At 37.5% G+C, this 14,617-nt stretch overlaps 1 protein-coding gene across 1 annotated transcript in view; it reads right to left on the bottom strand.

The window, feature by feature from the left end:
* LOC307161837 (NACHT, LRR and PYD domains-containing protein 1 homolog) overlaps positions 1–13,079 on the bottom strand; it is a gene marked incomplete at its 3' end in the record, with an annotated part of 43,737 nt that extends 30,658 nt beyond the window's left edge. Inside the window, exons 1-5 of the mRNA XM_079876774.1 lie at positions 12,002–13,079; positions 11,318–11,352; positions 11,184–11,238; positions 4,831–4,868; positions 4,618–4,681 (exon numbers count right to left, since the gene is read on the bottom strand). Of these exons, the coding sequence (XP_079732900.1) occupies positions 4,618–4,681; positions 4,831–4,868; positions 11,184–11,238; positions 11,318–11,352; positions 12,002–12,038 (229 nt within the window). The 5' untranslated portion in view covers positions 12,039–13,079. The remainder of the gene's footprint in view (positions 1–4,617; positions 4,682–4,830; positions 4,869–11,183; positions 11,239–11,317; positions 11,353–12,001) is intronic.
* Positions 13,080–14,617: the final 1,538 nt, after the last annotated feature.

Below are 14,617 nucleotides of genomic sequence, written 5' to 3'. Positions count from 1 at the left end.
TCCGAGAAACTTCACCTTGGTTTTACTGAACTCACACTTGGCTGTGTTCAGTGTGATGCCAGCCGCCTGTGCCCTCTGCAGGACTGCATGCACCCGTGTGTCGTGCTCTGCCTGTGTGGAACCCCATATAAGGACATCATCCATGTGGCAGACGACTCCTTCCAAGTCTTCTGTCACTTCCGTTACCATCCGGTTTTGAAAATGTTTTGGAGCGGAGGCAATACCAAATGGTAAGCGGTTGAAGAAGAAGTGCCCGAATGGGGTGATAAAAGTGCTGTAATGGACACAGTGTTTTGATAATGGGATCTGCCAAAACCCCATGTTGGCGTCCAGTTTTGTGAATATCTTTGCTCCAGACAGCATGCCTAGCGTCTGGTCCACAGACAGGAGGATAAACTTTTCCCTGCACACTGCTTGATTGAGGGGAGAGAGGTCAACACAGATCCGGATTTCATCCTTAGATTTCTTTGGTGCGACCACCATGCCAGAGCACTACTCTGTCGGCTGCTCAATCCGGCTGATGACTCCTAGCTGCTCTATGTGCTGGAGTTCCTGCTTTACTTTTCCCATCAAGGGCAGTGGGACACGACGAGGCACTTTCAAAGACACGGGCTTGGCATCTGGTCTGAGCTTAATTGTGTACTGCTGCTGTACTAAAACTAACCCGCCGCACAGCTTTGGGTATTGTTGTTTTACTGAGTCCAAGTCAATGCTATCTACTCTGGCTACCAGTCTGAGGTTAACTGAGGCGGGTCTACTCAGCAGAGCTGTGTTCAGGTGCTTCACTACATAAATGTCCTCTGTGGTGTGTTTATCTCCACTTTTCAGTATTTCTCTGGCTACACCCACTACAGAGAGAGGTACACGGCCTGGCCCAAACAGTGCTTTATTACCTGGGGTGAGGTTGTATGCGGTGCCACTGCATATCTGTCTGTACACCTGCTCTGGTATGACAGTAATGTCGGCTCCTGTATCAATCTTGAACCTCACATAAGCATGCCTTACTTGTAAGTCTACAGTCCATGCATCTTCTCCTGCATCAATGGTTCCCAGGAATATGTCGCCATCTTCCGTGACAGCACTCACACTTTTGGTAGACTTGCACACTTTGCCATAATGCCCTCTCTTACCACTCTTGCCGCGGATCTGGAACGAGCTGGATGAAAATTTGAAAAACTCAAGCTCTATTTTTTCTTTTAAACAAAACCTCAAGAAACAATTACTAAGCTTGTATACATCTTCCTGATGTACGTACTATTTCTCACTCTGCATGTATGTCAGTATTAATCTTTCAACCTCAAGGTAAACTGTTAAACAAAATTGTATCTGTTAAATGGGATCTCCTACTATTTGTTGTATGAATGAGATGTATGAAATGTATTATATGTAGGCCACACATCTTTCATTTTCTTTTTTCCTTGTTTGTCATGGCCCTCGAGTATAAGCTTTAGATAGCTTCTTTGGGGACCAGTTCACATGCATGATCATTTCTTTGTTCTTTGTTTTATCTCAAGTGCATATGAATATATGTATGTGTATGTGAATAAAATATGTAGACAATCAGCATCAGTTATGGCAGTCTGCATTCTTTGCTGGGCACTGGAACTTAGCATGCAGATTTCCACATTTGGGGCATGACTTATGCTCTGCTCCTGATTGTGCTTCATGCTTGTCTTTGTACTGTTTAGCTGGCTGTCTTTCATTTTTCCATGCTTGCTGTTTTGCTTTCCTAGTGTGGACTGCATCCACTGTAGTTTTAATAGCATGTGTAGCATCTCCTCTCAGATCTGTTTGTTGCCGTTTAATGTCCTCTGCTTGTCTGACCATATTAATGGCTTTTTCCAGATCCAGCCTGCTCTCCATCTGCATTTTCTGTGAAAGCACATTGTCTCTGATGCCTACTATGATCCTGTCCCTCAACAGTTCATCGCGCAGTGCCCCATACTCACAATCTTTAGCCAGTGCATATAAAGCAGTTATAAACGAGTCTGCAGATTCGGACGGCCTCTGAGCTCGCTGGTTAAATTTAGTCCTTTGGTAAATCACATTTTTCTTTGGCACGAAAAAGTTTGTGAAGCCGTCCCTGACGGAGCTGTACACCAGTTTCTGTTCGGTGGTTAAAGTCAGCCCTTTTAATACGTCATCTGCCTCGTCTCCCATGCAATATATTAGCGTGTTTACCTGGTTAGCATCTGTTGACTTCTCCAGGTCGCTAGCCACTCTGAAGCGCTCGAACCGTCTTACCCATTTTTCCCAGTCTTGTGGCTTTGAAAAGTCGAAGGATTCAGGCGGGTTTATTGAGAACGTTGCACATACTTTAGCAGGAGGCTGTGGATTGTCGTTCTGTTCATGCCCGGCTGCTTTCTGTCCTCTTTGCGAGTGTGACATGCTTGCTAACCTTGCTTAACTTTAGCATCTCCACTTCTCTGTTTCCTTCCTCATCTTCTCATATAATGTCCGCTATCCTTTCACTCACTGTAGCTCCACTTCTGACACCATGTTTTGTTGGGTTCTTAAGATAATAATAAAGACATAGCCGTGCAGATTCACATAGCATACTTTATTATTCACTGGCAAACTACGCTGCTATACAACCCTGTGATTGCCCTATACTGCTGCCTAGTGCCCTGGCAGTGTAACAAAATTATAGATCACACCACAGCTCTGACCAGGGGTTTAGTTACCCTTTAAATAGCCTAGCCTATTTAACATCGTTACAGGCACCTCGCCAGCATTCATTCATTTGTGGAAATTGCAGTAATTTGCAAGAGACAACTTCTCACGTTGAGCACACGAATGCGTGTGTCATTTATTTCAGAAGAAAAACACAGAGAGAAAGCAATGGTGCTGACAAGCGCCCCATGTCATCAAGCATTCAGAACATTTTGACTGCGATCCCTGAACAGTCATGAAGCAACACGTTAAGAACAAAGTGCTGCGTTTATAATCAACAGTGTATAGAACTACGCTTAACAACAAAGGTGAATTATGTATGTCACATTCACTACACATTCAACTATTTTAAAAGACTGGAATAAACACCAGCGCAGACAAGCAATCCTTTTAATAGTCAATTTCATTAAAAAATGTAAAGAGAAAAACACTGTTAATGAGAAGACCAGCATATAGGACTGCTGCAGCTTAGTGGATAAATATATTTAGCCTATTTATTACTCAGAATGCACAGTTGGAAAGAAATTATATTTATAGGAACATTTCAGCAGGCTCAAGATAATTAATACAGAGATCATTATTCATTGTTTTAATCAATTGGCAGCCATAAAACAGAGATAATCTGCATGTATGTAGGTGCGCTGAACACTAACCGGAAACTCCCGAGAACGCGGAAGTAGTTGTGCAAGTAGTCCATATGACAACATTTTAGTTGTTTTCAATGTTTCAACAAAAGTGATTTAAAATCAACATGGCAGCAAAATTTCAGCATTAACTGAGAGTGCAAACATGATGTTGAACTAACACCACATTCTTCTAACATTGATTCAACAACATTACCATTGATTCTTTTTGCTAATTTTAGCATTAGCAGTGCACACATTATGATGCTGATTCGTTAGGGGGCATTTCGAAAACAGCATTATTTTGTAGTGTTGGTTGGTCACACTTGATTCAAATTATGATTCATAGGTTTTTGGCAAAAAAAAAAGACTTATTTTTCTTTTGCAAATTCAGAATGATTTGCTTTGATTTCTAATGAAATTATATTAAATACTAAATAAAATGCATTTGTTTTTTAATACTTTCTTTGTCTTTTAAGAAAAATAAATTACTTAGGATTGTTTATTGCACCAAAAGTAATTTGAAAGGAACTTTAAATATATGTACATTTCAAGTCACATGATGTTTAGATCACAAGACATAATAATAACTTACACAATTTACACAAAAGATCCAGTTCAAAAGTTTACATATCCTTGATTCTTAATAGTGTGTGTTGTTACCTGGATGATCAAAAGCTGCAAACATTCACTGATGCTCAAGGCAACACACCCATTAAGAGCCAGTGGGTGTAAACCTTTTAACAGGATGCAACCGTCTCAGATATATAATCAAGTGACCAAAAACTGATGAATTTGTGATCGTGAGACCAATGTTAAACAGAAGGCGTGAGGACCTCAAAGTGACAGCTTCCTAATATGAACGGGTAAAAAATAAGTAAAGAGTTGAAAAGAATAATCAAATGTGCTGCTAAACTATTATATAAATGACCAATAACCAATTGGCATTCTAACCTAAATTCGATGTCGTAACAAAATGGAGTCGGATAAGTTTAATTGGAATTAAATGACTTTGTCACACGGAAAAGACAGTAACGCGCAGAGACCTTCACCCGTTTTATCGGAAACCGCCATTGGACCAATAGACGGTCTTACACTTCTGGTTCAGTAGCTCTAAATAAATATGACCATCAATGTGAGAACTGCTCGGTCAAGATTCAATTTACACCTGTTTCAAAAAAAGAAAACCTTTTTAACTATATCACCACCGATTAATGTATCAGCTTTTAAATTATGGATCTAAACTCTTATAGTGTTTTGTGTTATTCAGCTGGTGATTCATTTCAAGATCAATCAAAGTAGAGCCAGAATATAAGCCTACCTTTGGGTCTTTTCTTGTGTTTTTTAGTCCAATCATGCACCCCAAATTCTGAGAAAGTGGGCCACTTAATAAGGAGAGAATGATGAGTTTTAAGCAGTTCATTAACATGGAGTAAACAGATGCACACAACATTAGTTAAAAATCAAAAGTCCTTATTAGTTCACCACGGTCTCATTATAACAAATGCATAATAGGAAATTCCTCATCACTTACAGAAACAGATGACTGATGTTCCACCCTTCTGTCTGGCCCTGCTTGAAAAGAACTAGTTAGAGCTTGTGACAGCTGGAATAATGTCAGGTACAATCCCAGATAGCAAGGTAACATTGATACAATGCTGAGTTTTCATCCAAAATATTATCTTGGTTGAGACTGACTTTCAATGTTTAAAGTAGTTGGATCAGAACTGAATGTCCATCGTTGTTTGAAAACACACACTGCTTTGAATTTTAGTTTTGCATGTGCACTCAGTAGTCTAATTAATGCTTAATTAATGTGTTTTTTATTTTAAGTGGTTTTCTCATTGTAATGGTCCAGCAATATGACAACATTTTAGTTGTTTTTCAATGTTTCAACAAAAGTGATTTAAAATCAACATGGCATTTTGTTGTTGTTGTTGTTAAAATGTCAGCATTAACTGAGGGTGCAAACATGATGTTAAACTAACATCACATTGTAAAATTAATTCAAAAACATTAACATGAATTCTTTTTGCTAATTTTAGCATTGAATCAACGGCAGTGTTGAATCAACATCACATTATGATGTTGAATCAACATCACATAATGATGTTGATTCGTTTGGGGGCATTTCGAAAACAGCATTATTTTGTAGTGTTGGTTGGTCACACTTCATTCGAATTATGATTCATAGGTTTTTTGTTTTCTATCAACTTATTTTCTTTTGCATTTGTTTGTTTTTTTAATACTTGCTTTGTCTTGCAAGAAAAAGTTTTTCAACTTATTTTCTTTTGCATTTTTTTTTTTTTTTTTTTTTTAATACTCTGTCTTGCAAAAAAAAGTTTTTAATTTATTTATTTTCGAAAAATTTTCATGGCCTGGAAATCACAATTTTAACATTCCAAGTTTTCCATGTGTAGTGGAATATTTTAATAAGGAATTAAATGTACCTCCAAATAAACACCATAAAAAGACAAGAGTGACACATGAGGACTTATCTGCAACTATGCAGGATTGCATGTTGCAAGCTAAGAATAAAAGTCACAAGCAGGGCCTGAAATTAACACCCGACCACACGCCAAATGCGGGTGAATTCTGCAATTGGCGGGTAACACTGTCAATCTACCTGCCACATTGGCAGGTAGCCAATGAGAATCGACCCTTCGCGGGGAGTTTGATTGACGGCGATCTGGCCAATCATAATCCGCCGAATTTTTTTTTGTCCGACAAAGCAGTCAGGAGAGTTCAACGTTGGATGATTTGAACTTGAAAAAACGGAGTGTACTGAGTAGACCTACTGACATCTTTCCGCAGTTAAAACTTCATTCCTTCTTATGTTCATTCATGTTTATTTTATGCTATAAATTAACTAGAAGGAAGAGATGATCGGTTCACAAGCAGCTTTAACTAACCGAGGCACCACAGCGATCTGTCAAGACACATTACAGAGCCACAAAACGGTATTGTCTAAATTTCTTTAAAAATTACCAAATTTTAACGTTGATACTTTGTTTAATATCAAAAGTAACCAGGACTGTCTTGTCTGTCAGCGTGTTGTAAGTGTCTCTGCTGCGCGATGACTTTTTCATTGCGTGAGATCATGGTTTGGCGTGAGCTCGGTGTAGCTTGTCGGACATAGCAACAGTAACTAAAGCGGCTGGGTCTTTGCGGTTTTTTATTTTATTTTATTTTTTTGTTTTTTTAACTGTTGTTATTTGACATTTAAACGAAGTCAGCCATACGCACCAAACGCGAATATGCGTCTAAATTCGCGCCTGACGCGCTATTCGCCTCCGGTGTGAACGCACCATAACGGTTCCTGAACGCTGTAACAGCTGCCCAGCGATCAACACAGCCGCGTGTGATTTGTTTACATAGCCTACGAGCTGCACTCGGTCTATATCTGTATTCTAAGAGTTATTATTACTTGTATGGATCTCGTTAATAACTTGACAGCACTTAAATGTGTATTCTTACAAGTTAAAGAACAAATGTTTCTGCAGTTCCTTTTTTTTTCACCTTTTATGAGGCAAAAAAAAAAAAAAAAAAAAACTGGCTGGTAAAAAGTCACTGTGGCGGGTGGATTTTTAAATCCACCTGCCACAGTGGCTGGTGGTCAAAAAAGTTAACTTCAGGCCCTGGTCACAAGACTGTGTTTTCCCCAGTTCCTCTGGAAAAACCCAAAGTGGCCTAAACAGGAACAATGTATGTGGTTTAGGGTATATATACCTCAGAAAAAGAATGTTCAGTGTATTCATTTTTTGATGTTCATTTCTAGAGAGTGAATTCTCTCTAGATCCTTCTTTTTTGCTGTTATTTTATAACATGAGAAGCTCAAGAGAGAACCGGTTATTTTTATCAGATTGCTGGCTTCAACTGCTTAGAAGTATGTAGAAAAGTATATCCCTTTAACTGCACTTTCATGTTTCATCCCCTTTAAGATCATGCGCTTTATACACCGCGCGCGCTGGGTCACTTAATTTCTCATTTCATGTAGAAACGTGCACGTTAATAATGTTGTTGATATTCTTATGATGGTGTATTAATCTTGCGAGTTTGTATGTGCACCAGATAACGTTATTTGATAATCTATGTCAGAAAGCTATAGCGTGCTAGTTACTCAGACACATTATGATGTGTTGTTGTCATATTAACATTTAAAATGTTGATCTGTTGTCATTTTACGGTTATTTGACTTGCTACACTATTATAATTGTGGAATTGCTAGTAAATTGTTGATTGTTTCTTATGTTTAGTATGAAAGTGCATAATATCTGTATCAATTTAACAATGACTGTAATATTATTTTATGTCTAATTTGTACTATTATCCTTTGTTTCAGACCACACACACACCCACACACATACATGATATTTATGTGCCCAGCATATTAAAAGTTTTGAATGTAACTCTCCGAGCCCTTACTCTCTTACAGGAGTCACCAGTCTTCATGGACTATCCGAACAATCCGAGTTCCATCTCTACAAAGTAAGTTACTCTTTGTACATCCATTTTCCAGGACTGCCCCGGGAATAGATTAGCTGAAGAATCATAATCTGCAACCTTTTGATAATTTGCTAAAAAGTTTTTGATTATTGTGTAACCAAGTATATTTCTCTTTTGTTTAAATAAACTTTTATTTTATAAAGGCAAGTATTTTTCGTCTTACTTCAGCTGTACAAAGAAAGTTCAATAGCAATAAAATAGGCATTGGTAGCCTATATCTTCAACTGACCAGGACAAAAGAAATCCAGGAAGCTTTCATCGGAGGGTAATTAAAGTCTTTTGAGTCAATCATTGTTATTGTTGTATATAGTGTTAAGGGACATGCCTTAGATTTAACTGGTATAACAAACTAGCCAGTGTAGTAAACCTGACCTGACAGAAAAAGACCACCTAACTAGGGGATAATCAGGCACTGAGGTAAATACCAGATCTCACCACACATGTAGCAATATAACAATGATGTGAGCGTGTTTAAATGGAGACTAGAGCGCAATTATGAAGGAGCGGTCATCTTCTCAGTATTTTCAGTTGCCGACTTCTTGAGAAGCGATCAGATGAGGTGTGCAAAAGCCTTGGAAAACTGCTCAGAAAAAGGATGTGGATGAGGACATGAATGCTTTCTACAAGTTGGAATCTTGTAATTACTGCAATTCCAGCATGGCGTGAATGCATTAGGAGCTAATGTGCTGAGTGTCTGAAGGAAAACTATAAAAGGGAGGCACGCCAGAAATATACAGCAAAATGTTTCTAATTCGCATATGTAATTAATTTCGTGTTGATATTTTTTAATATTGTGCTATCGCAAAAAAAAAGTATCCTGGGGATGATGGGGGGCACAAGGAGAACCCCTCCAAACCCTCCCCCAAACCTAGAGTATGTTCACTGTTAACACACAAGACCTTCTCAAGAAAGCGACAAATCACCACTTTCTTCTTTTTGAACTATATTGTTTGTTTGATGCATTATATAATAAAAAGAATGACTGATTAAACTAAATAACGGTTTGTGCTTGCTGAAGCCAGGGACAGTGTGTTCCGCATGGTTCCGCACAGTTAGGAGAAATTGTTCCTCGTCTGCTTTTTTTCGGCCTATTCGACATGTTGGATCGGCGTCGGGCCGTTGGTAAGAGAGAGAACTCTGATTGGCTGTTCAGCTTAGTGAACAAGTCAGTGCACGAGAATAATAGCAAAACAGTGAGCAAAAAAGTCAAAACGGTACAGATAGAAGGCTGTTCTAATGTTACGTCATCTTAACGGAGTGTTCCTTGGTGAATATTTCAATATTAATATGAGCGGAGTGGAATAAAGGAAGTGTTTAGAAGGATTGATATTCAAAACGGTTAGCACGCAATGCTTTGTTTATGGTTTGTGTATCCGCAGCCTGCAGGGTCGGTTTCCCTTTCTGAATGACGAATGTAGATGAATATATCTGCAGAAATAGACAGTTGTCTCATTTACACGCAGGCGCAGAACGGTCATTCTAGCTGACAGTCGGCAGTAGTTCTCTTGGTGTGTTCAAGTTTCTTTTACTGTCTATGGTTCAAGTGCAGCTTTTTTCTTCCGACGCAAGGCGACAACACAGTCGGCTTTCATCAGCGATAGTTCTTTGGCGTCGGTTTGATGATGTGTCCCGTGTTTAAGATGGAACTTGCTTTAATATGGCTGTAAAAGTATATTTTTTATGTTTCGTCATTTTGCTACCACATTTCATGAAGGGTAAGATATATCATACACAGTATATATTATGTATATACACTCACCTAAAGGATTATTAGGAACACCTGTTCAATTTCTCATTAATGCAATTATCTAATCAACCAATCACATGGCAGTTGCTTCAATGCATTAATGGTGTGGTCCTGGTCAAGACAATCTCCTGAACTCCAAACTGAATGTCAGAATGGGAAAGAAAGGTGATTTAAGCAATTTTGAGCGTGGCATGGTTGTTGGTGCCAGGTGGGCCGGTCTGAGTATTTCACAATCTGCTCAGTTACTGGGATTTTCACGCACAACCATTTCTAGGGTTTACAAAGAATGGTGTGAAAAGGGAAAAACATCCAGTATGCGGCAGTCCTGTGGGCGAAAATGCCTTGTTGATGCTAGAGGTCAGAGGAGAATGGGCCGACTGATTCAAGCTGATAGAAGAGCAACTTTGACTGAAATAACCACTCGTTACAACCGAGGTATGCAGCAAAGCATTTGTGAAGCCACAACACGCACAACCTTGAGGCGGATGGGCTACAACAGCAGAAGACCCCACCGGGTAGCACTCATCTCCACTACAAATAGGAAAAAGAGGCTACAATTTGCATGAGCTCACCAAAATTGGACAGTTGAAGACTGGAAAAATGTTGCCTGGTCTGATGAGTCTCGATTTCTGTTGAGACATTCAGATGGTAGAGTCAGAATTTGGCGTAAACAGAATGAGAACATGGATCCATCATGCCTTGTTACCACTGTGCAGGCTGGTGGTGGTGGTGTAATGGTGTGGGGGATGTTTTCTTGGCACACTTTAGGCCCCTTAGTGCCAATTGGGCATCGTTTAAATGCCACGGCCTACCTGAGCATTGTTTCTGACCATGTCCATCCCTTTATGACCACCATGTACCCATCCTCTGATGCTACTTCCAGCAGGATAATGCACCATGTCACAAAGCTCGAATAATTTCAAATTGGTTTCTTGAACATGACAATGAGTTCACTGTACTAAAATGGCCCCCACAGTCACCAGATCTCAACCCAATAGAGCATCTTTGGGATGTGGTGGAACGGGAGCTTCGTGCCCTGGATGTGCATCCCACAAATCTCCATCAACTGCAAGATGCTATCCTATCAATATGGGTCAACATTTCTAAAGAATGCTTTCAGCACCTTGTTGAATCAATGCCACGTAGAATTAAGGCAGTTCTGAAGGCGAAAGGAGGTCAAACACAGTATTAGTATGGTGTTCCTAATAATCCTTTAGGTGAGTGTGTATATATATATATATATATATATATATATATATATATCCATAAGCACTGCATTATTTCTATTAAATCAGGGGTGGCATTTATGCTATAATGTTTTCTATGCTATTTTTTATATATATATAAAATAGCATAGAAATATATATATATATATATATATATATATATATATATATATATATATATATATATATATATATATATATATAAAATAGCATAGAAAACATTATAGCATAAATGCCACCCCTGATTTAGAAGAAATAATGCAGTGCTTATTATTCTGGTAGAGACCTCATAATCTGACGTCCTTTTAGGACACTGATCCTTAGTACAGACACAAACACAGAAGCAAATTATAATGTTCATCAGAAATCAAAGAGCTCTCATTTTAAAAAGTCAGAATATGAGCCTACCTTGAAGATCGGGGATTATCCAATCATGCTTCCAATATGATGATAAACTGTGCCTCTTAATAAACAGAGAAAAAAATGAGTGTTTCACAGTCTCATTGTAACAAACACATTATAGGAAATTCCTCATCACTTACAGAAGATAACTGAAGTTTCACCTTTGTGTCTGGCCCTGCATGAAAAGAATTTGTTAGAGCTCATGTCAGCTGGAATAATGTCACAAAATACAATTTTATCAGATAGGGAAAAGATACCTGATAATCTGTATTATTAGGTCTCTAATTAAAGTACACTGAATTTGAAAAAAAAAAAACATATATATATATATACAGGACTGTGCAAAAGTCAGGCTAAGACTTTTGCACAGTACTGTATATATTTTTTTTTACAATTTCTTAGAGCAGGGAACTTTTATGGGTGAAGACCATGTAGAGAAAAAACTTATCTGAGAAACCATACCTTCTGGCCACTTAATGTGAAGAGGTAAAAAGTGTTCTGAAGGGCTATATATGACAAAATAAAACTCTGCTCTGTTCACCTTTATTAACACATTTCCTTTCACTTTAAACTCAGCTCAACAAATGACAGGGACAACTGAGTTATATAACTGTGTAGGCTATTTAACTATATTCCTGTCAACTCCTAGGGGAATCTTACTTTTAAAAATCTATATTTTAATATTTGTGGTAACATTAACAGCCAGCAAAATATTACCAGTAAAATATTTCTGAATCTCTTTGACTATGACTTTATTACAGTATCAAAGGCAATACATAAAGGAATAGTTCACCCAAAAATGAAAACTGTCATCATTTACTCACCCTGATATTGTTCCAAATCCATAAGATTTTCATTCATCTCTGGAACACAACTGATTTTTTTCACTGCATACGGGCCACAAGAGAAATGAAGACAGTTATATACCGTTATCAGAACATATTGAAGTAGATTCAGCTCTTATGGATGTCTATTAAAATGGGCCTACAGCAAGTCAAATACTTTAACAAAACATTCAGGCATCTCCAGAAGGAACGCATGTTCACACAATTTAAAAAAAAAAAAGATTTTACTTCTTATTACATATCCATCAAATTATTTTTTCAATATTCAAGCCATAGATGAGAACCAGTAACCACATATTAAATTATAGGCATATCTATCTATATTTATTTAGATCAATATAAGACTTTGATTACTTGTTTTTGTTTATGCTAAGTCGCCTCTAACTCACAAGTAAATAAATACAACACCCATGGATCTTCCTCAACTGTCGTAAGTTTTGGTTTTTCTTGCAATGGCATATTACACTTACTTAAACTGACACCTACCGGCGCGCACTCAGCATCATGCAAAAATAAAGGTTTACTGTAACGGATGCTACTGTTAATGCATCGTTTGCAGTGACAGATTTATTCTGTGACTTTCCTAGAATGGGCAGTTTGCCTGATCAACAACATACAATCGCACTGGTATTACACAACATTCAGTGGCGCATGCCACTCAAATACAGATGTGCCACCAACTGACTACATATTTGAAAAATATTAACAATTTGTAAATACGTTTATTTGATATCTATTTTAAAGATCACTAAATTAGGCTATTTATTTAGGATTTTGTGTCACATGATAATGTCATTGGCACATGTCACAAGTTTTGGTGGTACATACCATTGTCTACTGGCTCATACCAATGGAAACCGGTGTTCTGACGATTTGTGCTACCAGCATAATATTCATGTGGTTTGAGGCTTTATTAACGTCCATACGTTAATATCTACCCCAAACCTACCCTGTTCTTGAGCACCAAGAACCTTACCCTTTATAACTCTCTTTTCTGTCTGGCAACCATTGCAATTTCAGTTAGGACCTCATTTAAGACAAAAGCTAATACAGAATGACATTTCTTAATAGGGCATAATCTTATCCTAACTAAGGATTGGCAAAGGCTATTTCAGAAGCATCCTAACTTGAAAAAAAATCCTAAAAACTGTCTTAGGACAACCCCACTGGTGTCCTAACTTTAAAATTATTTGAACGCCAACTGTAAAAATCACATAACAATAGCCCTGTCTGAGAATGGCATCACATTTGATACAAGATGAAAAACAGCGATGTTTGATGATGGAAACACACAACATGATGCTCTTCACTTTGACAACAAAACAAATAATAACATTTAAAAGTGAATAATAATAACAAATAATAACATTTAAAAGACTCCCATTAAAAGTGATAGCCTTTGCCTTTTCTATGAAGTTTATAAAAAATTCTCTTTCTGCAGCATTTAATTAAAAGTATTTTAAAAAACATTTTTAAAAGTATATTCTGTTTCTTCATTTAAATCTAGCATTTACTTCACAGCAGCTGCTTGTACGTCGTTGGCTGCTTGGTAAAAGACCTTTGAATACCAAACTCCTCCGATCTCAGTGCGGAAGATTGGAAGTAGGACCAGATGATAGAATTCCTAAGTGGAATTTTGGGAAAGCTGATTGGGATAAGTTTCAGAAATTGAGTGATGATGCAATGACTAGAATTGAGGTTTCTGGAAGCATAGATGATGTTAACAACCAGATAACTTCAGTAATGAATGGAATGAAGAGTGTTATCAGGCTGTAAGAGACAGAAACAAAGCTTTCAGAATGCTTAAAAGAACACATACTGAGGCGGTTTCCCGGACAGGGTTTAAATTAAGCCAGGTGTAGGCCTTAATCTAGAATAGTTAATCGTGTCTTAAAAAATGGATTTCTGTAACACAGATTAAGTACGGATTAGTTACACCTGGACTATGGAGTCCTGAACTAAAATAAACCAGATTAATTTAAAACCAACTGTGCTAATCTGAATTAGCATGATAGAGGTTGCCTATAAAACATGGAATGAACCAAGAAAAGCTTAAAATTGCATGGAACTGAGAAGCAAATCCAAGGAAACAATGGAATCAGAAAAAGACTGCAATTTAAAAAATTTTTTACTAAACAAGAGTAAATTATTTTTAAGCAAGCTAAATAAACTGCACACACCAGCTATGGAATAAAAGAAAAGAAATGCTGGAAGTCTGTTTGTAAAATATATATATATATATACAGTGCTATGCATAAGTTTAGACACCCATACTAAAGTTGACTAAAAAGAGGAATAAAAAATCATCTTTTGGAAACTGAACTTAATGCCTTAATTTAAAAAATTTGGAAAACTCCAACCTTTAAGGACACCAATTTTCTTTGTGAATGAATAATGTATCGTAAATAAATAAATGTTCTTCCTTAAAATACAGGGTGCATAAGTTTGGACACCCCTATGTTAAATTCCCATAGAGGCAGGCAGATTTTTATTTTTAAGTATTTTTTTTTAGGATACTATGCATCCTGATAAAGTTCCCTTGGCCTTTGGAATTAAAATAGCCCCACATCATCACATAACCTTCACCATACCTAG

This window comes from Squalius cephalus (genome assembly GCF_949319135.1).
Source record: "Squalius cephalus genome assembly, chromosome: 7".
In the NCBI taxonomy this organism is placed as follows: domain Eukaryota; kingdom Metazoa; phylum Chordata; class Actinopteri; order Cypriniformes; family Leuciscidae; genus Squalius; species Squalius cephalus.
The sequence above is the reverse complement of the archived record's forward strand: the minus strand, read 5'-3'. Positions and strand labels throughout refer to the sequence as shown.